Here is a 21,323-nt window from a genome sequence, read left to right on the forward strand (position 1 = left end):
AATAAGTAAGTACGTCAATGTAGAGAGCGTGAAAGAAGGATAGGGGGAAAAAAGGAGGATAGGGAGGGTGGATGGAAAAAGAGAGAGAGGTGGATTGTGTGTGGGTGTCTGTGTGGGAGGAAGAGTGTGAGATGGAATGGAAGAGGGGGTCAGGGAGGAACAAAACAATGAGTTCCTTTTTTGGATCATCTGGAGTCAGACTCCATCAAAGCAGTGAACGCTGCCGTTCATGCTCAGCCACTCCACTACCCTGAAACCCTGTCTCCCTCCCAAATGGCACCCTATTCCCTATATAGTGCATTACTTTTGACCAGTAGTGCACTATATAGGGAATAGGGTGCCATTTGGGCCACATCCCATGTGTCTGAAAGGAGAGACTGTGAGGGAACAGAACAGGAAGAGATGAGGGAGGTCAGAAGGTCGGCAGCTGGACGGCCCAGTCACAGTGTGTGTGTGTGTGTGTGTGTGTGTGTTTCGAATGGATGGAGATGAGAGAGTGGAACCTCTCTGGCCTAGTGCCTAGAATGGGAGAAAAGGCTTAGATTCGAAAGATACCAGAAAGTGTCCTGTACATGGGAGCCAACGAAAATGAAGCCAAACTGTTCCAAATGGTTTCATTCAGTTCCATCCATTCACTTGAGGTTCCATCTAGCTCCCAGAGCTGATACATAACCTGGTTACAGAAACACTTCCTGGAGAATCTTAAGATAACCTTTTGATGACATTGCTGTCTAAACCTTCTTCATGTTGTTCTATCATTCTAGGTATTCTAGCCTCCTGTCCAGGGGGTGTACTTGTACATCAAGCTGCCTCACGCTGCAGAAACAGGAGAAAGGCTCCTGCCCCTATGGGCCGTTCTGGCTCGGACAAGGCTTATTTGTGTTCTAGAGAGAGAGAACACTTTGTCCTGAAAATCCGGAGAGGAGATGAGCGGGACTCACTATCAGAACAAGTTATGTTACAAATGCATTTTGAAGAACAGTATTTTTGATATAAATGATTTTATTTAGGTAAAAATATACAAAACAAATGAGGAATTTAGGGAAAATTAAACCATTATTTAGCACTGCATTGTAGTAAAACACTGCATACTATGGAATTGCATCCATATCAATTCCACAATTTCATGTTACACATTCAAAGACATAACATCAAGCCACAATGGTAGAAACTTAAACAAACCATCTGTGGCGGACAAATCATCATTATCATAACAGGGGAATTGGTGGAAATCTGTCTGCAGCTGTAATTGGTCAGTTGAAGTCGGGGGCAGTGACCATTATGGGAGTCGAGGCAACATCTTGATTGAGAGACTGGAAGAGAGAGAAAGAGAGAGAAAGAGGAGAAAGAGGAAGGGAGAGGAGAAAATAGATAGATTAACTACTCAATTGCCTGACTTGTGGCATTCTCTGTGCATTTACACTATCTTGTAAATATTTTATTTGTATGGAAACAATCTCTCCAAAAATATGGGTGTTGTTTTAATCCCCTTTTCATTTAGTTTTGATTCTATCGTACAGTGAAATGCTTACAAGCCATTAACTAACAATGCAGTTTTAAGAAAAATAAGTGTTAAGTAAAAAATAGATAGCTAAAAAATAAAAATAATTAAAGAGCAGCAGTAAAATGACAGTACCGAGGCTATATACAGTACCAGTACATAGTCAATGGGCAGGGGCACAGGTTAGTCGAGGTAATTGAGGTAATATGTACATGTAGGTAGAGTTAAAGTGACTATGCATAGATAATAAACAGAGAGTAGCAGCAGCGTAAAAAAGGGGGTAGCCATTTGATTAGCTGTTCAGGAGTCTTATGGCTTGGGTTCAGAAGCTGTGAAGAAGCCTTTTGGACCTAGACTTGGCGCTCTGGTACCGCTTGCCGTGCGGTAGCAGAGAGAACAGTCTATGACTAGGGTGGCTGGAGTCTTTGACAAATTTTAGGGCCTTCCTCTGACACCGCCTGGTATAGAGGTCCTGGATGGCAGGAAGCTTGGCCCCAGTGAAGTACTGGGCCGTATGCACTACCCTTTGTAGTGCCTTGCGGTCGGAGGCCAAGCATTTGCCATACCAGGCAGTGATGCAACCAGTCAGGATGCTCTCGATGGTGCAGCTGTATAACTTCTTGAGGATCTGAGGACCCATGCCAAATCTTTTCAGTCTCCTGAGGGGGAATAGGCTTTGTCGTGCCCTCTTCACGACTGTCTTGGTGTGTTTGGACCATGATAGTTTGTTGGTGATGTGGACACCAAGGAACTTAAAGCTCTCAAACTGCTCCACTACAGCCCCGTCGATGAGAATGGGGGCGTGCTTGGTCCTCCTTTTCCTGTAGTCCACAATCCTCTCCTTTGTCTTGATCACGTTGAGGGAGAGGTTGTTGTCCTGGCACCACACGACCAGGTCTCTGACCTCCTCCCTATAGGCTGTCTCATCGTTGTTGGTGATCAGGCCTCCCACTGTTGTGTCGTCGGCAAACTTAATGATGGTGTTGGAGTCGTGCCTGGCCATGCAGTCATGGGTGAACAGGGAGTACAGGAGGGGACTGAGCACGCACCCCTGAGGGGCTCCCGTGTGGAGGATCAGCGTGGCAGATGTGTTGTTACCTACCCTTACCACCTGGGTGCGGCCCGTCAGGAAGTCCAGGATCCAGTTGCAGAGGGAGGTGCTTTGAGGGCACTTTGGTGACCGTACATACATACCCCAACCAGAAGCCATGGATAACAGGAAACATCCGCACTGAGCTGCCACTTTCAAGGAGAGGGACTCTAACCCGGACGCTTATAAGAAATCCCGCTATGCCCTCCGACGAACCATCAAACAGGCAAAGAGTCAATACAGGACTAAGATTGAATCGTACTACACCGGCTCTGACGCTCGTCGGATGTGGCAGGGCTTGAAAACTATTACAGACAAAAAAGGGAAGCACAGCCGCGAGCTGCCCAGTGACACAAGACTTCCAGACGAGCTAAACCACTTCTATGCTCGCTTCGAGGCAAGCAACACTGAAGCATGCATGAGAGCACCAGCTGTTCCGGATGACTATGTGATCCCGCTCTCCGTAGCCGATGTGAGTAAGACTTTTAAGCAGGTCAACATTCACAAGGCCGCAGGGCCAGACGGATTACCAGGACGTGTACCAACTGGCAAGTGTCTTCACTGACATTTTCATTTTCTGACTGAGTCTGTAATACCAACATGTTTCAAGCAGACCACCATAGTCCCTGTGCCCAAGGACTCTAAGATAACCTGCCTAAATGACTACCGACCCGTAGCACTGACGTCTGTAGCCATGAAGTGCTTTGAAAGGCTGGTCATGGCTCACATCAACACCATTATCCCAGAAACCCTAGACCCACTCCAACTTGCATACCGCCCCAACAGATTCACAGATGATGCAATCTCTATTGCACTCCACACTGCCCTTTCCCACCTGGACAAGAGGAACACCTATGTGAGAATGCTATTCATTGACTACAGCTCAGCATTCAACACCATAGTGCCCTCAAAGCTCATCACTAAGCTAAGGATCCTGGGAATAAACACCTCCCTCTGCAACTGGATCCTGGACTTCCTGACGGGCCGCCCCCAGGTGGTAAGGGTAGGTAACAACACATCTGCCACACTGATCCTCAACACGGGGGCCCCTCAGGGGTGCGTGCTTAGTCCCCTCCTGTACTCCCTGTTCACCCATGACTGCATGGCCAGGCACGACTCCAACACCATCATTAAGTTTGCCGACGACACAACAGTGGGAGGCCTGATCACCGACAACGATGAGACAGCCTATAGGGAGGAGGTCAGAGACCTGGCCAACAACCTCTCCCTCAACGTGACCAAGACAAAGGAGATGATTGTGGACTACAGGAAAAAAAAGAGGACTGAGCACGCCCCCATTCTCATCGACGGGGCTGTAGTGGAACAGGTTGAGAGCTTCAAGTTCCTTGGTGTCCACATCACCAACGAACTATCATGGTCCAAACACACCAAGACAGTCGTGAAAAGGGCACGACAAAGCCTATTCCCCCTCAGGAGACTGAAAAGATTTGGCATGGGTCCTCAGATCCTAAAGAAATTCTACAGCTGCACCATCGAGAGCATCCTGACTGATTGCATCACCGCCTGGTATGGCAACTGCTTGGCCTTGGACCGCAAGGCACTACAGAGGGTAGTGCGTACGGCCCAGTACATCACTGGGGCCAAGCTTCCTGCCATCCAGGACCTCTATATCAGGCGGTGTCAGAGGAAGGCCCTCAAAATTGTCAAAGACTCCAGCCACCCTAGTCATAGACTGTTCTCTCTGCTACCGCACGGCAAGCGGTACCGGAGTGCCAAGTCTAGGTCCAAAAGACTTCTCAACAGCTTCTACCCCCAAGCCATAAGACTCCTGAACAGCTAATCATGGCTACCCAGACTATTTGCACTGCCCCCCCACCCCATCTTTTTACGCTGCTGCTACTCTGTTAATTATTTATGCATAGTCACTTTAACTCTACCCACATGTACATATTACTTCAACTACCTCAACTAGCCGGTGCCCCCGCACATTAACTCTGCACCGGTACCCCCCCTGTATATATAGCCTCCCTACTGTTATTTTATTTTACTTCTGCTCTTTTTTTTCTCAAAACTTTTTTGTTATTGTTTTATTTTACTTTTTTATAAAAAATAAATGCACTGTTGGTTAAGGGCTGTAAGTAAGCATTTCACTGTAATGTCTGCACCTGTTGTATTCGGCGCATGTGGCCAATACAATTTGATTTGATTTGATTTGAATGCTGATCTGTAGTCAATGAATAGCATTCTCACATAGGTGTTCCTTTTGTCCAAGTGGGAAAGGGCAGTGTGGAGTGCAATAGAGATTGCATCATCTGTGGATCTGTTGGGATCTCGTCTGGTAGGCTCGTGTCAGTTGGAAGCTCGCGGCTGTGCTTCCCTTTGTATTCTGTAATAGTTTGCAAGCCCTTAGACATCTGACAAGCGTCAGAGCCGGTGTAGTACGATTCAATCTTAGTCCTGTATTGACGCTTTGCCTGTTTGATTGTTCGTCGGAGGGCATAGCGGGATTTCTTATAAGCGTCCGGGTTAGAGTCCCGCTCCTTGAAAGCGGCAGCTCTACCCTTTAGCTCAGTGCAGATGTTGCCTGTAATCCATGGCTTTTGGTTGGGATATGTACGTACGGTCACTGTGGGGACGACGTCATCGATGCACTTATTGATGAAGCCAGTGACTGATGTGGTGTACTCTTCAATGCCATCGGAAGAATCCCAGAACATATTCCAGTCTGTGCTAGCAAAACAGTCATGTGGCTTAGCATCTGCGTCATCTGACCACTTCTTTATTGACCGAGTCACTGGTGCTTCCTGCTTTAGTTTTCGCTTGTAAGCAGGAATCCGGAGGATCGGGTTATGGTCAGATTGGCCAAATGGAGAGCGAGGGAGAGCTTTGTACGCGTCTCTGTGTGTGGAGTAAAGGTGGTCTAGAGTTTTTTCCCTCTGGTTACACATTTAACATGCTGGTAGAAATGAGGTAAAACGGATTTAAGTTTCCCTGCATTAAAGTCCCCGGCCATTAGGAGCGCCGCTTCTGGATGAGCGTTTTCCTGTTTGCTTATGGCCTTATACAGCTCATTGAGTGCGGTCTTAGTGCCAGCATCGGGTTGTGGTGGTAAATAGACAGCTACGAAAAATATAGATGAAAACTCTCTTGGTAAATAGTGTGGTCTACAGCTTACATGAGATACTCTACCTCAGGCGAGCAAAACCTAGAGACTTCCTTAATATTAGATTTCGTGCACCAGCTGTTGTTTACAAATATATACAGACCGCCACCCCCTGTCTGTTTTATCTTGCCGATGCAGCGTATATCCCGCCAGCTGTATGTTATCCATGTTGTCGTTCAGCCACGACTCAGTGAAACATAAGATATTACAGTTTTTAATGTCCCGTTGGTATGATATCCGTGATCGTAGTTCATCTATTTTGTTTTCCAATGATTGTACGTTGGCTAATAGGACTGATGGTGGAGGCAGATTACCCACTTGACGTTGGATCCTTACAAGGCACCACGACCTACATCCTCGATATCTCTGTCTCTTTCTCATGCGAATGACGGGGATTTGGGCCTTGTCGGGTGTCTGAAGAAAATCCTTTGCGTCCGACTCGTTAAAGAAAAAATCTTTGTCCAGTACGAGGTGAGTAATCGCTGTTCTGATATCCAGAAGCTCTTTTCGGTCAAAAGAGACGTTACAAATAGCGCGAAAAAACACACACAATAGCACAATTGGTTAGGAGCCCATAAAACTGCAGCCATCTCCTCCGGCACCATTCTAATACCCCAGATAATAATGAATGTTACAGTGATAAACAAAATATGAAAAGGGAAATATTTTACAACTTGATGTTAGATGGTTCCTAACCCGGAAAGTAGTCTATGGGCCAGGAGACACTGTAATCTGTAATCTACATGTACTTTACACACATAAACACACATTGTGGATTTATATAGTAAATTTGTAATGTATTTTAAGATGTATTGTTTATGCTGTTGTGTTTTACTGTGATGTCATTACTTGCTCTCAGTTTAACTTCGCTCCCTCTGTCGCTGCCCCCCTCTCTCTGTTTGGACCCCAGGAAGAGTAGCTGCTGAATGGGGATCCTAATAAATACTAAATATAATGTTCATGGTAATCTAGTAATCTAAATCTGTAAATTGAGTAAAATACTGACGTTCCCCTTTAATGTATTTTCCTGTCTGTCTTACTGAGTATGGTCCGTAACTCCTCCTCTCCTTGTACAGGATGTAAGAGAGCGTTGAGGAGATGGTGATCTGGATGATGGTGAAGAGAAGGAGGCATGACTTTACTCCGTAACTGAACATCTGAGGTAAAGAAAGGAGCAAGAGAGAGAGGGGGGGGGGGGAGCGACAGAGAGAGTGAAAGTTAAACTGAGAGCAAGTAATTACATCACAGTAAAACACAACAGCATAAACAATACATCATAAAATACATTATTACTCTATTATTACAAATTTACAATATAAAATACACAATACCACAACATTACAATGTGTTTGGAAGAACATTTTTCACACATAAATTGTAATATTGCATTGTGATGAAACAGATAATTTGAATATGAGGGACATATCATTTCAGAATGAATATAATTTCTCCATGAGTCATACACATGATGCATTACAAACATGATGGGGTGACAGTACACAGTGGCGACACACACACATAGACCAATGATGAAAGAGATACTGACAGTGGCGTAGTGCTGGTGGTCACATTCCAACTCCATGTAGTACGTTGGCTGGTCCGTGGGGTGGTTACACTGTGTCTCAGGGTTGTTGTGGAGATCGATGAAGTAGAAGATGAGGGCCAGGAGAGAAACCAAACTGACCACCAGTGTCACCACCATACACACACTCAGCTGGAGGGGCGGAGGGAGAGAGAAAGAGAGAGAGGGGGAGGGAGGAGAAAGAGATAGGGGTGGGAGTCAGGGGCCAGACCTCATTGATCATCATGCACATTTTTGTAATATATTGTGTGTTGTGTGTGTGACTATATGTGATAAAGTGAAAATCTGAGGCAGGATTCTGCTTATAATTTTGGTAGGCTATTTGTGAGTCAACTTGAAATAAACCCTTGTTCACCAGAATCAGTTTGACCGGTAGTAAGGAAATAAAAAAGCTGTGAAATGACCCAACATGTTGCTGATAAGATTTCAGTTCGGCTTGGATGCATATTTTATGTGGTTGAAATACTATCAGCTTGTATGACACTGATAAAGATTGCACCTCTACAGACTAACTGCGCATTCGCATTCTCTCAAGATGCTGAAAGAAATAAATCATATTTCTCCACTCTTGTTTCCAAGTCAAAATGTACATTTGGTGTATCAAAATAAACTGGCCTCCTTGAGACTAGTTGAGTATCTGGAGCATCAGCAATTGTGGGTTTGATTACAGGCTCAAAATGGCCAGCTGTTCTGTGAAGGGAGTAGTACACAGCATTGTACGAGATCTTCAGTTTCTTGGCAATTTCTCGCATGGAATAGCTTTCATTTCTCAGAACAAGAATAGACTGACGAGTTTCAGAAGAAAGTTACTTGTTTCTGGCCATTTTGAGCCTGTAATCGAACCCACAATTGTTGATGCTCCAGATACTCAACTAGTCTCAAGAAGGCCAGTTTTATTGCTTCTTTAATCAGCACAACAGTTTTCAGCTGTGCTAACATAATTGCAAAAGGGTTTTCTAGTGATCAATTAGACTTTTAAAATGATAAACTTGGATTAGCAAACACAACGTGCCATTAGAACACAGGACTGATGGTTGCTGATAATGGGCCTCTGTACGCCTATGTAGATATTCCATTAAAACCCAGCCGTTTCCAGCTACAATAGCCATTTACAACATTAACAATGTCTACACTGTATTTCTGATCAATTTGATGTTATTTATCGGACAAAAAAATTGCTTTTCTTTCAAAAACAAGGACATTTCTAAGTGACCCCAAACTTTTGAACGGTAGGTGTAAGTATATTTAAAACCAAATAGTATTTTACTGGGTGACATTCACTTTTACTTGAGTCATTTTCTATTAAGGTATCTTTACTTTTACTCAAGTATGACAATTGAGTACTTTTTCCACCACTGCATAGGCCTATTTGAAGTCCCCACCTTGTGACTAAATCAAATCAAATCAAATCAAATTTTATTTGCCACATGTGCCGAATACAACAGGTGTAGACATTACCGTGAAATGCTTACTTACAGCCCTTAACCAACAAAGCATTATTTTTTAAATAAAAAAGTAATATAAAACAACAACAAAAAAGTGTTGAGAAAAAAAGAGCAGAAGTAAAATAAAATAATAATAGGGAGGCTATATATACATGGGGGTACCGGTGCAGAGTCAATGTGCGGGGGCACCGGCTAGTTGAGGTAGATGAGGTAATATGTACATGTGGGTAGAGTTAAAGTGACTATGCATAAATAATTAACAGAGTAGCAGCAGCTACCCTCTGTAGTGCCTTGCGGTCGGAGGCCGAGCAGTTGCCATACCAGGCGGTGATGCAACCACTCAGGATGCTCTCGATGGTGCAGCTGTATAACTTTTTGAGGATCTGAGGACCCATGACAAATCTTTTCAGTCTCCAGAGGGGGAATAGGCTTTGTCGTGCCCTCTTCACGACTGTCTTGATGTGTTTGGACCATGATAGTTCGTTGGTGATGTGGACACCAAGGAACTTGAAGCTCTCAACCTGTTCCACTACAGCCCCGTCGTATAGCGCCTCACAATCATCACACATAACATAGTCACTGTTATCATCCACTTTTACCACTTCACCAAATCTTTCCCAAACATTACTTTTCTGGCCTCCCTTCTCTGTATTTTGAACTCTCCATTTCACAGCTTTTCTCTTATTGAATTAAACTCCGGCATTGTCCTTTTTGCCTCCATGGATCGATGTTAACTTTTTCTGCCTGTTCCCAAAAGCGTTTGGCGATTGGCTTGTAGACTATTTGGCACGCGTAAAGTTAGGCCCTAAAGTTTAGGCTTACGCACTAATGCCAAAAACATGAAAGGAAAACCTCAATGTAGCCTATAGGCCTAGATATAAATTGTACAACAATTATACATGTATAGATTTTTAAAATGTATTATTTTCTCTTTATTCAACCCGACTGCCACCTACAGTGGGGAAAAAAAGTATTTAGTCAGCCACCAATTGTGCAAGTTCTCCCACTTAAAAATATGAGAGAGGCCTGTAATTTTCATCATAGGTACACGTCAACTATGACAGACAAAATGAGAAAAAAAAATCCAGAAAATCACATTGTAGGATTTTTTATGAATTTATTTGCAAATTATGGTGGAAAATAAGTATTTGGTCAATAACAAAAGTTTCTCAATACTTTGTTATATACCCTTTGTTGGCAATGACACAGGTCAAACGTTTTCTGTAAGTCTTCACAACGTTTCACACATTGTTGCTGGTATTTTGGCCCATTCCTCCATGCAGATCTCCTCTAGAGCAGTGATGTTTTGGGGCTGTCGCTGGGCAACACAGACTTTCAACTCCCTCCAAAGATTTTCTATGGGGTTGAGATCTGGAGACTGGCTAGGCCACTCCAGGACCTTGAAATGCTTCTTACGAAGCCACTCCTTCGTTGCCCGGGCGGTGTGTTTGGGATCATTGTCATGCTGAAAAACCCAGCCACGTTTCATCTTCAATGCCCTTCCTGATGGAAGGAGGTTTTCACTCAAAATCTCACGATACATGGCCCCATTCATTCTTTCCTTTACACGGATCAGTCGTCCTGGTCCCTTTGCAGAAAAACAGCCCCAAAGCATGATGTTTCCACCCCCATGCTTCACAGTAGGCATGGTGTTCTTTGGATGCAACTCAGCATTCTTTGTTCTCCAAACACGACGAGTTGAGTTTTTACCAAAAAGTTATATTTTGGTTTCATCTGACCATATGACATTCTCCCAATCCTCTTCTGGATCATCCAAATGCACTCTAGCAAACTTCAGACGGGCCTGGACATGTACTGGCTTAAGCAGGGGGACACGTCTGGCACTGCAGGATTTGAGTCCCTGGCGGCGTAGTGTGTTACTGATGGTAGGCTTTGTTACTTTGGTCCCAGCTCTCTGCAGGTCATTCACTAGGTCCCCCCGTGTGGTTCTGGGATTTTTGCTCACCATTCTTGTGATCATTTTGACCCCACGGGGTGAGATCTTGCGTGGAGCCCCAGATCGAGGGAGATTATCAGTGGTCTTGTATGTCTTCCATTTCCTAATAATTACTCCCACAGTTGATTTCTTCAAACCAAGCTGCTTACCTATTGCAGATTCAGTCTTCCCAGCCTGGTGCAGGTCTACAATTTTGTTTCTGGTGTCCTTTGACAGCTCTTTGGTCTTGGCCATTGTGGAGTTTGGAGTGTGACTGTTTGAGGTTGTGGACAGGTGTCTTTTATACTGATAACAAGTTCAAACAGGTGCCATTAATACAGGTAATGAGTGGAGGACAGAGGAGCCTCTTAAAGAAGAAGTTACAGGTCTGTGAGAGCCAGAAATCTTGCTTGTTTGTAGGTGACCAAATACTTATTTTCCACCATAATTTGCAAATAAATTCATTAAAAATCCTACAATGTGATTTTCTGGAAAAAAATGTCTCAATTTGTCTGTCATAGTTGACGTGTACCTATGATAAAAATTACAGGCCTCTCTCATCTTTTTAAGTGGGAGAACTTGCACAATTGGTGGCTGACTAAATACTTTTTTTCCCTACTGTACCTGCCCTTCACTGCATAATATTTCATAACACTAAACCAATGATTTATATATAAACACTAGATGATTAGGGTGCTGTTTTGAAGCCACCGTGCCTCCATCTTGGCACTCCCCCACTGTTGTAAAAAAATATTTTGGAAGCTGTAAAAATGCATTTATAATTGTCTACTTTAGTTTTTGCCACGTTTATTCTATTACAGACACCTTAATGCATACTTTTAAATGATATTATGTGAGCTAAACATACAAATAGAAAAAAATATTAAAATATTTTCCTTAAAGTATAATTATTTGAAAGTATTAATGTTAATGTCCCAACTAAAACAACTAAAATACTTAAATACATGCAATTTTGTCCTTGAAACATTTAAATGAAATAATGTAGAATTGCATCAATTCCTATAGAACTCGCCAGCTTGTAGTCCTAAAACCCGGAAATGATTCAGCCATCCCTATGCGAAAAATGAGTGGGGAAAGAATAGGGTTTTGGAATAAACACCGAAAATAAGGTTTGAGGTTAACACATGCTTAGGAGATCTTGTATGTTTTGTTCTATGAGATAATAGCAGTCAGTTAACATGACCTTTATGAATTATGAAGCCTTTATATACTTTTTGTGCTTTTTAAATTACATAAATTCTTCAAAATTCACAAAAGGTGACGTTAGCTGATGAAGATTATCTCATAGAACAAAACGTATAAGATCTCCTAAGCCTGTGTTTACCACAGACCTTTTTTTCGACATTTATCCAAAAACCCTCCAAAAACTGCATTCATTTTCCCCATAGGCTTTGTCGAATGAACCATGCCGGAGTTAGTGCCTACAAAAAGACGCCATTACTATTTCTCTCCATAGATGACTGCTTTTCTGAGGAGTGCCAATATGGCCGACTGGTGGCTTCAAAGCATCTCATTGACCAATACATAGCATCAGCAATCCAGAATGTATATACATCATTGCCCTAAACCTGCGGAGACTGCGGGTTATGAGTCACCCCACGCATCACTAGTGTTAGTGTGTGTACGCGAGCATGCCGTGTGGTGGTATTCATACTCACCGATTTCATACTGCTTTGTTTCTCCATCACTATGGCAACGACTCCTGCTGCTATGAACTAGGCACAGCAGATATAAACAAAAACTCCCAATTGTCAATAAAATATCATAACCAATGGTTATATAAAAGAATGAGTGCATTATCGGATAAAATAATAATGAAATTGGATGGCAACACTTTTAAAAAACCTGGTAATTACAATAACCACCCCAAAACGTAATTCACTATCATCCAAAAATCATTCAGTACAGAGATTGAGTATGAGTGAAGGTTAGGTTACTAGGTTACCGATAGGCCACTCCACCAAGGCACCCCAAAGGTCACGACCTCTGTGAACTCAGTGGAGAGGAGGGGGATGGAGTAGGACATCACCATTACCCCAATCATTACCTGGGACACCTGACACACACACACACACACACACACACACACACACACACACACACACACATAGATAGATAGACGAACACACACAATTACACACACAGACAGAAGCAAGCACACACACACACACACAGGCTGGTTTACTGTAAAGGCACTTTGTAGGAACTGATGATGTAAAAAGGGCTTTATAATATGATTGACTTATTGACACAAACACATTAGGTTCCAGGCGTTCACCACAAACCAATGTCTGACAGTCTGACATCTTTATAGAGACAGTAAAGATAATGAGTCATGTACAAATACATATTTGACTCTTAAATGCGTCAGTCAAACATAATGTGACTGAAAAAAAAAAACAGGACACTAAATGCTCAGGGCTGAACACAGCATGCTATAATAACCTTCCCCTATTGTAGCATCTCTATCTAAAAAAATTAAATAGTCTTTGACATTTGATGTTCACCCCCAATGCCTTCGCCTCGCCTTTCTGGATGCTCTCGCGCAGGGCCTGCCGTCTGTCGGTCAGTTTAGCCGCGTTGACATCCGTCGTCACGCTTACTGACAGGTCCCTCGAGACCGACACAGCCATCCTCGCGCTCTGGAGTCCTTTGGCAATGGGGATAAAGGAAAAGGACGATACGCAATGTGTGTTTAATTGTTAGACTATTAAAGATATTGACTTTACCAATATTTGTCATTAATGAAAATAATAACTCCCCAAAAAATCATGATTTTAGTTTCTGTTTAAAACAAATCTGTTTGGCTATACAAGTGGTCATTGAAGTTGCTATTCCATGATAAAATTCCATGGGATAGTTAGAAAGTGGGCTAAATAACCTGCCTTTATTTAAATTATTATTAATTAGACAACAATAGCGAAATCTCCAGGGTGGACCGTTATACAATCAAAAAGCCTATTAGGATAATCGACATATCTTACCTTTTCCTTTCAGATATAAAATCACGTTAGTATGCCTAATTCCACAAACACAACTTCTTGTTCCCTAATCCACAAATGAGAAAAATAGATTTCGCAACATAGCCAGTCCGAGTCCGTTCCTTAAACTTTTTTTGTCTCCGCCTGTTCTTGGCACGAACGAAAAATGAGTAGAGTAGTTAACTTTCACTGGTGCGAGCCTCCACCCCTAGCCCTACCCGGACGCAGACCCCTCGTCTTGGGAGACAGTGATACAATAGTCAATATAAACATTGGTAGCAACCGTTTTTGTGACAGTCTGGACCTCCACGGTCATTTTGCAACAAAAAAAGGACATTGTGCAAACATCAGGTGCTGTTTTCATCAAGGTAAGTTCGTTTTTTAAATAGCTGATGAACTTACATAAATGGTGGATGAAGTTGCGTTGTCCTTCAGGGGGAATCGAGAGAATATGGCAGTTTAGCCCTATCGATGTGTAGGCAACGTAACAAGATTATTGAGAATTAAGAATGGTAAATAGGTCGTATACATTTGTTCTTAACTGACTTGTCTCATTAAATAAATGTTTAATCAAATGTAGGCTAATTAAATAAATAAAAGAAGACTATCTTTCTATTATGGCGGATATCTGGGCATGGTGCCCTGCCCAAACCCCCCTCACATTCACTTGTCCGTGAATGTCATGTTGCGTCAATACAGTACAGACCAGTCGGCTGGACCGTAGTTCATTGCTCTTTCCCCTGTTTTGTTTTTTCTTCCCTCTCTCCCCTCCTCTTCTTTCGTTTGCTTGGCCTAAACAAGCAAACCTTTCCCCACTTCGAATCCAGTAGAGCGCAGAGTGCATGCAGTGAGATCTGTGTTTGAAGAGCGTTCTATGCTCTGGAATAATGTTTGGTGTCTCTGGTCTGGAAATGAAATGTTCCCATGCCCCCATATCTTGATTTAATCGTAATAAACTCTCCCTCCCCGCCCCTTCCCTCTTCAAGTGCACTGTGCACATCTGCTTTTCATCCAGCAGCAACATTCCACTATATCCAATGGGGACTAGGCCTACTCTGACATGTGGTTTTCGTTCTCTCTCTCTCTGACTCTCTCTCCCCTCCCTCCCTCCCTCCTTCCTTCCTTCCTTCCTTCCTTCCTTCCTTCCTTCCTTCCTTCCTTCCTTCCTTCCTTCCTTCCTTCCTTACTTCCATCCATCCCTGCCTCTCCTTTTCTCTCTCATTCTCTGTCTCTCTCTGACTCTCTCTCCCCTTCCCTCCCTGCGTCTTCCTTCCTTCCTTCCTTCCTTCCTTCCTTCCTTCCTTCCTTCCTTCCTTCCTTCCTTCCTTCCTTCCTTCCTTCCTTCCTTCCTTCCTTCCTTCCTTCCTTCCTTCCTTCCTTCCTCCCTCCCTCCCTCCTTCCCTCCCTCCCTCCCTCCCTCCCTCCCTCCCTCTCCTTTTCATTCTCTCTTGCTCTCCTTCTCGCTCTCCCCCTCTCTCAATCTCTCTCTCTCACTCGCTCTCTGGCTCTCTCTCTCTCTCTCTTCCAGTCATTCACACCACTCATCACCACAATCCAAATCCTTGTTAGGTAAAATTCACCTCTCCCCTCTTGCAGTTTCAGCTCAACATAAACATGCACATGCTTAAAGGGATACTTTGGGATTTTGGCAATGACTCTGGTGAAGGTACTCATTGCCAAAATCCTAAAGTATCCCTTTAATAAGCAGAGTTCAAATACCATGCTGGAAAGTATAGAACTCTTTGTGAATCGTCAGTCAAACCTTTTAACCCAAAATTGCAAACATACATTCTACTGTTTGTCTGCGTTCCAGTGCCTGTGATTACATTTTGTGTTTGCATTGGTTACGTTTTGTGGTTGATTCTGATAAGCATGTCTCCTCTCCTCTCTCCTTTCTCCTCTCTCCTCTCTTTTCTCTTTCCTCTCCTCTCTCCTCTCTCCTCTCTTTTCTCTCTCCTCTCCTCTCTCCTCTCTTTCCTCTCCTCTCCTCTCTCCTCTCTTTTCTCTTTCCTCTCCTCTCTCCTCTCCTCTCCTTTCTCTTTCCTCTCCTCTCTCCTGGACCAAAGACTTTCATTCAGGACGATGTCGTCCGCTGAGTCAGGAACAGGTGTTCCTAAACTACATCGCCTCTTCATCAAGTTTGACCCAGAGGTTGTAGCGGTAAGAGAATTGAATGAGTAATGGACATGAATTGAATGATTACTAAACATTCATACATATAGATAGTCAATACATCTACCAGACTGCTTTCTCCCTCCCGGTTGTACCATTCTGTTGTCTTAATAGTGGAATTCATATATCTGTCTAGTCACCATGCATCAGACACTTGCTCCACGGAGTACACACTTACTCACTCCCCCTCATGGACTTAAAAGCTTTGGACTGGTGAAAGCAAGGGCTAGAAGGACCGATTGTCCTCATCATACTTTTTGCACTTGTAATTTCTCATGAGCAAGACTGAATGGAACTGGGAGAAGGATAGAATCGGACCACAGAGCTTAGTTTTGTAATAATCATCACAGTTCCTTTAGATGCAGTTCTCTCTTTTTTCCACCAGGTGGTGTCGATACTCCTGGGTCTGTTCCAGGTGCTGTTGGCTGTGCCTGTGTACTACATGGACGTTGGCTTACCCAAACTACAACTCATGCTCCCTTTATTTATTGGCTTCCTGGTAAGATCCTAATTTGATAAAGCCATAAATATATTTGTTTCTGTCACAGGAGGCTGCTGAGGGGAGGACAGTTCATAATAATGTCTGAAACAGCGCAAATGGAATGGCATCAAACACATGGAAACCATGTTTTTTTTTTCTATATACTTTTTCCCCCTGACCATACCATCCCTACCCTAATTGAGGTAAACTAATGGACAACAATACTTCTACTCCTACTTACAGCTATTTCGCTCACATCTACCGTACCTGTAGTTAAATAATTCTACATTCCTAATTTCTTCTTTCTTCAAGTGCTGGATTTCCACCCACAGCGGCCAATCCACCATTCATTCTGATCTTAACTCCAACCCTCCGATATGCACAGATCCACATCTTTCCCAGTATAATGCATTTAGCTATTTCCTTTTGTAATACATCCCTCCATTTTACTATGATGTCTTACGAGGGTCCTGAACCTAACTATTTGTAACATTTCTACCGATATTGCCCTAAAAATAAATACTTTACTCAAAGTATAATGATATTTCCCATTGACTGATTGTGTTTTTTCAGATCCCCTAACAATACAGTTTGTAGGTCCATCTGAACCCTGATATTATGACATAACAACCATTCCTGGACCTGATTCCAAAAGCGAGCCACCGATGGACAGTACCAGAAAATATGTTCTATTGATTCTGTTTCCTCGTGGCAGTCTGCACAAGGCTGACTGTTCAATGCCCCATATACTGATATGAGCATTCTTTTTGTAGCATGTATTTATATAATAGCTTAAATTGAAACGAAGGGATTGATGTATCAATTGTTGTTTTATACATTGAGCTCCAAAAGTTTTGGGACGGTGACGCATTTTCTGTTGTTTTGTCTCTGTACTCCAGTGCTTTGGATGAGATGTGACACAATGTCTATGAGGTTAAAGTGCAGACTGTCAGCTTTAATTTGAGGGTGTTTTCATCCATTTCGGGTGAACCGTTTAGACATTACAGCAGCTTTTGTACATAGTCCCCCCATTTTAGGGGGACAAAAGTTTTGGGACAAACACACTTACAGTGCATTCGGAAAGTATTCAGATCCCTTTACTTTTTTCACATTTTGTTACGTAACAGCCTTGTTCTGAAATGGATAAAAAAAAAAAAAAAATCTCATCAATCTACACACAATACCCCATAAAGACAAAGTGAAAACGGGTATTTAGAAATTATAGGTACAAAAATTAAAATACAAATACCTTATTTACATAAGTATTCAGACCCTTTGCTATGAGACTCGAAATTGAGCTCAGGTGAATCCTGTTTCCATTGATCATCCTTGAGATGTTTCTACAACTTGATTGGAGTCCACCTGTGGTAAATTCAATTGATTGGACATGATTTGGAAAGGCACACACCTGTCTATATAAGGTCCCACAGTTGACAGTGCATGTCAGAGCAAAAGCCGTGAGGCCGAAGGAATTGTCCGTAGAGCGCCGAGACAGGATTGTGTCGAGGCACAGATCTGGGGAAGTGTACCAAAAAATGTCTGCAGCATTGAAGGTCCCCAAGAACGCAGTGGCCTCCATCATTCCTAAATGGAAAAGGTTTGGAACCACCAAGACTCTTCCTCGAGCTGGCCACCCGGCCAAACTGAGCAATCGGCGGAGAAGGGCCTTGGTCAGGGAGGTGACCAAGAGCCCGATGGTCACTCTGACAGAGCTCCAGAGTTCCTCTGTGGAGATGGGAGAACCTTCCAGAAGGACAACCATCTCTGCAGCACTCCACCAATCAGGCCTTTATGGTAGAGTGGGCAAACGGAAGCCACTCCTCAGTAAAAGGCACATCACAGCCCACTTAGAGTTTGCCAAAAGGCACCTAAAGGACTCTCAGACCATGAGAAACAAGATTCTCTGGTTTTATGAAACAAAGATTGAACTCTTTAGGCTGAATGCCAAGTGTCATGTCTGGAGGAAATCTGGCACCATCCCTACGGTGAAGCATGGTGGTGGCAGCATCATGCTGTGGGGATGTTTTTCAGCGGCAGGGAGACTAGTCAGGATCGAGGGAAAGATGAACGGAGCAAAGTACAGAGAGATCCTTGATGAAAACCTACTCCAGAGCGCTCAGGACCTCAGACTGGGGTGAAGGTTCACCATCCAACAGGACAATGATCCTAAGCACACAGCCAAGACAACGCAGGAGTGGCTTCGGGACAAGCCTCTGAATGTCCGTGAGTGGCCCAGCCAGAGCCCAGACTTGAACCAGATCGAACATCTCTGGAGAGACCTGAAAATAGCTGTGCAGTGACGCTCCCCATCCAACCTGACAGAGCTTGAGAGGATCTGCAGTGAAGAACGGGAGAAACTCCCCAAATACAGGCGTGCCAAGCTTGTAGCGTCATACCCAAGAAAACTCAAGGCTGTAAGCGCTGCCAAAGGCACTTCAACAAAGTACTGAGTAAAGGGTTTGAATACTTATGTAAATGTGATATTTCATGTATTTTTTTTTATGTAAAAAAAACTTGTTTTCACTTTGTCATTATGGGGTATTGTGTGTAGATTGATCAGGGGGGGAAAGTTTTGGTCCAATTATTCATAGCATGCAATGACTACATCAAGCTTGTGACTCTACAAATTTGTTGGATGCATTTGCTGTTTGTTTTGGTTGTGTTTCAGATTATTTTGTGTCTAATAGAAATGAATGGTAAATAATGTATTGTGTCATTCTGGAGTCACTTTTATTGTAAATAAGAATAGAATATGTTTCTAAACACTTCAACATTAATGTGGATGCTACCATGATTACGGATAATCCTGAATTAATCGTGAATAATGATGAGTGAGAAAGTTACAGACGCACAAATATCATACCCCATGCTAACCTCTCACCATTACAAGAACAGGGGAGGTTGGCACTTTTGGGGGGGTATTATATTTGTGCTTCTGTAACTTTCTCACTCATCATTATTCACGATTCATTCAGGATTATCCGTAATCATGGTAGCATCCACATTCATGTAGAAGTGTTTAGAAACATATTATATTCTTATTTACAATAAAGGTGACTCCAAAATGACACAATACATTATTTACCATTCAATGGGCATAATAAATAGGTATGGTGACCATTATAAATAGGTATGGTGACAGAGGGCAACCTTGTTTTACGCCTCTTGACAATTCAAAGTTCTCAGAGCAGTAACTGTTATTTATTATTTTACATAAAGGATTGTTGTACATGACTTTTACCCATCTTATGAGAGAGTTGAAAAAATCCAGGGACTTATAAACAGATTATAGGCGTACTGTTTCAAATGCTTTCTCAAAATCTGCTATAAAGATTATACCTGGTTTCCCTAATTCTCATAGTTTTCCATTATTTCTAGTAGTTGTTTAATGTTGTCTCCAATAGACCTTCCTTTTAACCGTCTGATTGTGATGAATAATGTCAGGTAGTACCTCTTTTATTCTATCAGCAATACATTTTGCCAATATTTTAATTTTTTTTATTTGATACCATTACAACCATTCCGCTCCAGCCATTACCACGAGCCCGCACTCCCCAATTAAGGTGCCAAGCTTCCTGAGGTTTCTGTGTATTTTATGCATAGGCTATATGTTATATAGGGGACATCATTGGAGTGCTTGGTTTTCTTTTTTCACATCTGTAGCAATTGAAACAACATATTGTTTATACTTTCTTTTAAAGTTTGTGACGGCAGGATCGTTCGCCATCGCCTGTGAGAAGTCTCCCAGCAGAAAGCTGGTAAGAAATTACAACAGTCACGTGTTACATTGGAATGAACTGGTGTGATCATAATAATCTATTCCATTATTGAAAAGTCCACCTCGGTCCACCTGTACAGTAGACCACTTGTTGGGCTGAACATGTTGCCCATAGGCTACTGTGCAATGTATGTACCCTATTACGTGCATAAAAAGAAGATACATCCATTTATATAGCAACATTTTGGTCCAACACCATTTTTTCTTAGGAACAATAAAGTTGATCGTATTTCATTTTTGGGGCCAGGATATTTTCCAGTCTCTATTTACTCTATCATCTGTGTTGTGTCCTCCTCCCCAGCTGATGGGCTGTGCCTACACTAACGTGGCCAGCCTGGTGGCAGGCTTACTGGCTTTGTGTATGTATAGCGTCTCCCTACACTCCGTCCAGGGCTTTGCTGAACCCTGCACTCTGCCAAACATAGACCTGTACACAGGGGCTGCACACAAGTGCCCAGGAGAGTACCTGGAGGTAAGGAATGATTTGTGGGTATGTGGCCAGTTTGTCTTGTTTGCCCCTATGCTATTTCAGTGCCCTGTATTGTGTGGCACTGTGTTTTTGGGGTTGTTGTTGATCCTTCCTTGTGTTTTTCTCTGTCCCAGGGGTTCTTCAGAAGTGTCACAGTCCTGCTCATCGTTTATGACCTGGGGGCTCTTATCCTCCACTCTCTCCTCTCCTTCTCCGCACTCAAGGGACTCAGAGTGGGACTGTGCCGAATGATCAATTAATCAATTACTCAAACTGATTAACTAATGGATTCTAGTTGAAAAACCTATTTTAGAAAAATATTGTTTAATATCAGTGACCAAGTTTGTTCATTTCAGGGGTTTGTTTGTTCCTTTCGAGCTTTACAATTGTTTGAGAAACATTTACATTTTAGTCATTTAGCAGATGCTCTTATCCAGAGTGACTTACAGTTAGTGAGTGTATACATTCTTTTTTTATACTGGCCCCCCGTGGGAATCGAACCCACAACCCTGGCGTTGCAAACGCCATGCTCTACCAACTGAGCTACATCCCTGTCGGCCATTCCCTTCCCTACCGTGGACCAATTGTGCGCCGCCCCATGGGTCTCCCGGCTACGACAGAGCCTGGATTCGAACCAGGATCTCTAATGGCACAGCTAGCACTGCGATGCAGTGCCTTAGACCACTGCGCCACTCGGGAGTTATTAATAAAATAATTTGTAAAAACTCTGTGGACTTCTGATG

The 21,323-nt window shown here is 42.9% G+C and overlaps 2 protein-coding genes and 1 long non-coding RNA gene across 4 annotated transcripts; 2 read left to right on the top strand and 1 right to left on the bottom strand.

Annotated features, from left to right (window-relative positions):
- Nucleotides 1-990: 990 nt before the first annotated feature.
- LOC311122638 (membrane-spanning 4-domains subfamily A member 12-like) lies at nt 991-14,346 on the bottom strand. Of its 2 annotated transcripts, none has more exons than XM_084196980.1 (7): nt 14,083-14,346; nt 13,207-13,349; nt 12,645-12,755; nt 12,358-12,414; nt 7,262-7,429; nt 6,756-6,872; nt 991-1,313 (listed from the first exon to the last, which is right to left on the bottom strand). In XM_084196980.1, the coding sequence occupies exons 2-7, from the start codon at nt 13,330-13,332 to the stop codon at nt 1,254-1,256; spliced, it is 639 nt and encodes a 212-aa protein (XP_084053106.1). In that variant the 5' UTR covers nt 13,333-13,349; nt 14,083-14,346; the 3' UTR covers nt 991-1,253. The 2 variants fall into 2 exon arrangements, with proteins under 2 accessions (XP_084053106.1, XP_084053105.1); XM_084196979.1 differs by lacking the exon at nt 14,083-14,346 and adding an exon at nt 13,684-13,799.
- Nucleotides 13,880-21,308, top strand: LOC311122639 (uncharacterized protein). Its single transcript, XM_084196981.1, has 6 exons — nt 13,880-14,048; nt 15,747-15,840; nt 16,238-16,351; nt 20,035-20,091; nt 20,413-20,583; nt 20,715-21,308. The coding sequence occupies exons 2-6, from the start codon at nt 15,763-15,765 to the stop codon at nt 20,838-20,840; spliced, it is 546 nt and encodes a 181-aa protein (XP_084053107.1). The 5' UTR covers nt 13,880-14,048; nt 15,747-15,762; the 3' UTR covers nt 20,841-21,308.
- On the top strand, nt 16,358-16,877 carry LOC311122641. Its single transcript, XR_014612477.1, has 2 exons — nt 16,358-16,536; nt 16,646-16,877. It is a non-coding gene; the product is annotated as an uncharacterized lncRNA (long non-coding RNA).
- Nucleotides 21,309-21,323: the final 15 nt, after the last annotated feature.

Source organism: Coregonus lavaretus (assembly GCF_964263955.1).
Source record: "Coregonus lavaretus genome assembly, contig: HAP1_SCAFFOLD_2149, whole genome shotgun sequence".
Classification (NCBI taxonomy): domain Eukaryota; kingdom Metazoa; phylum Chordata; class Actinopteri; order Salmoniformes; family Salmonidae; genus Coregonus; species Coregonus lavaretus.

Excerpts from the sequence above, each read along its gene's own strand:
- LOC311122638 (XM_084196980.1), bottom strand. The coding sequence starts at position 13,332 with ATGGCTGTGTCGGTCTCGAGGGACCTGTCAGTAAGCGTGACGACGGAT. Across the intron at positions 7,430-12,357 it reads AACAAAGCAGTATGAAATCG|CTGAGTGTGTGTATGGTGGT; the intron begins GTGAGTATGAAT and ends CCGCCCCTCCAG. Across the intron at positions 6,873-7,261 it reads ACCACCAGCACTACGCCACT|ATGTTCAGTTACGGAGTAAA; the intron begins GTCAGTATCTCT and ends TCTTTACCTCAG.
- LOC311122639 (XM_084196981.1), top strand. The coding sequence starts at position 15,763 with ATGTCGTCCGCTGAGTCAGGAACAGGTGTTCCTAAACTACATCGCCTC. Across the intron at positions 16,352-20,034 it reads CTTTATTTATTGGCTTCCTG|TTTGTGACGGCAGGATCGTT; the intron begins GTAAGATCCTAA and ends TTTCTTTTAAAG. Across the intron at positions 20,092-20,412 it reads AGTCTCCCAGCAGAAAGCTG|CTGATGGGCTGTGCCTACAC; the intron begins GTAAGAAATTAC and ends CCTCCTCCCCAG.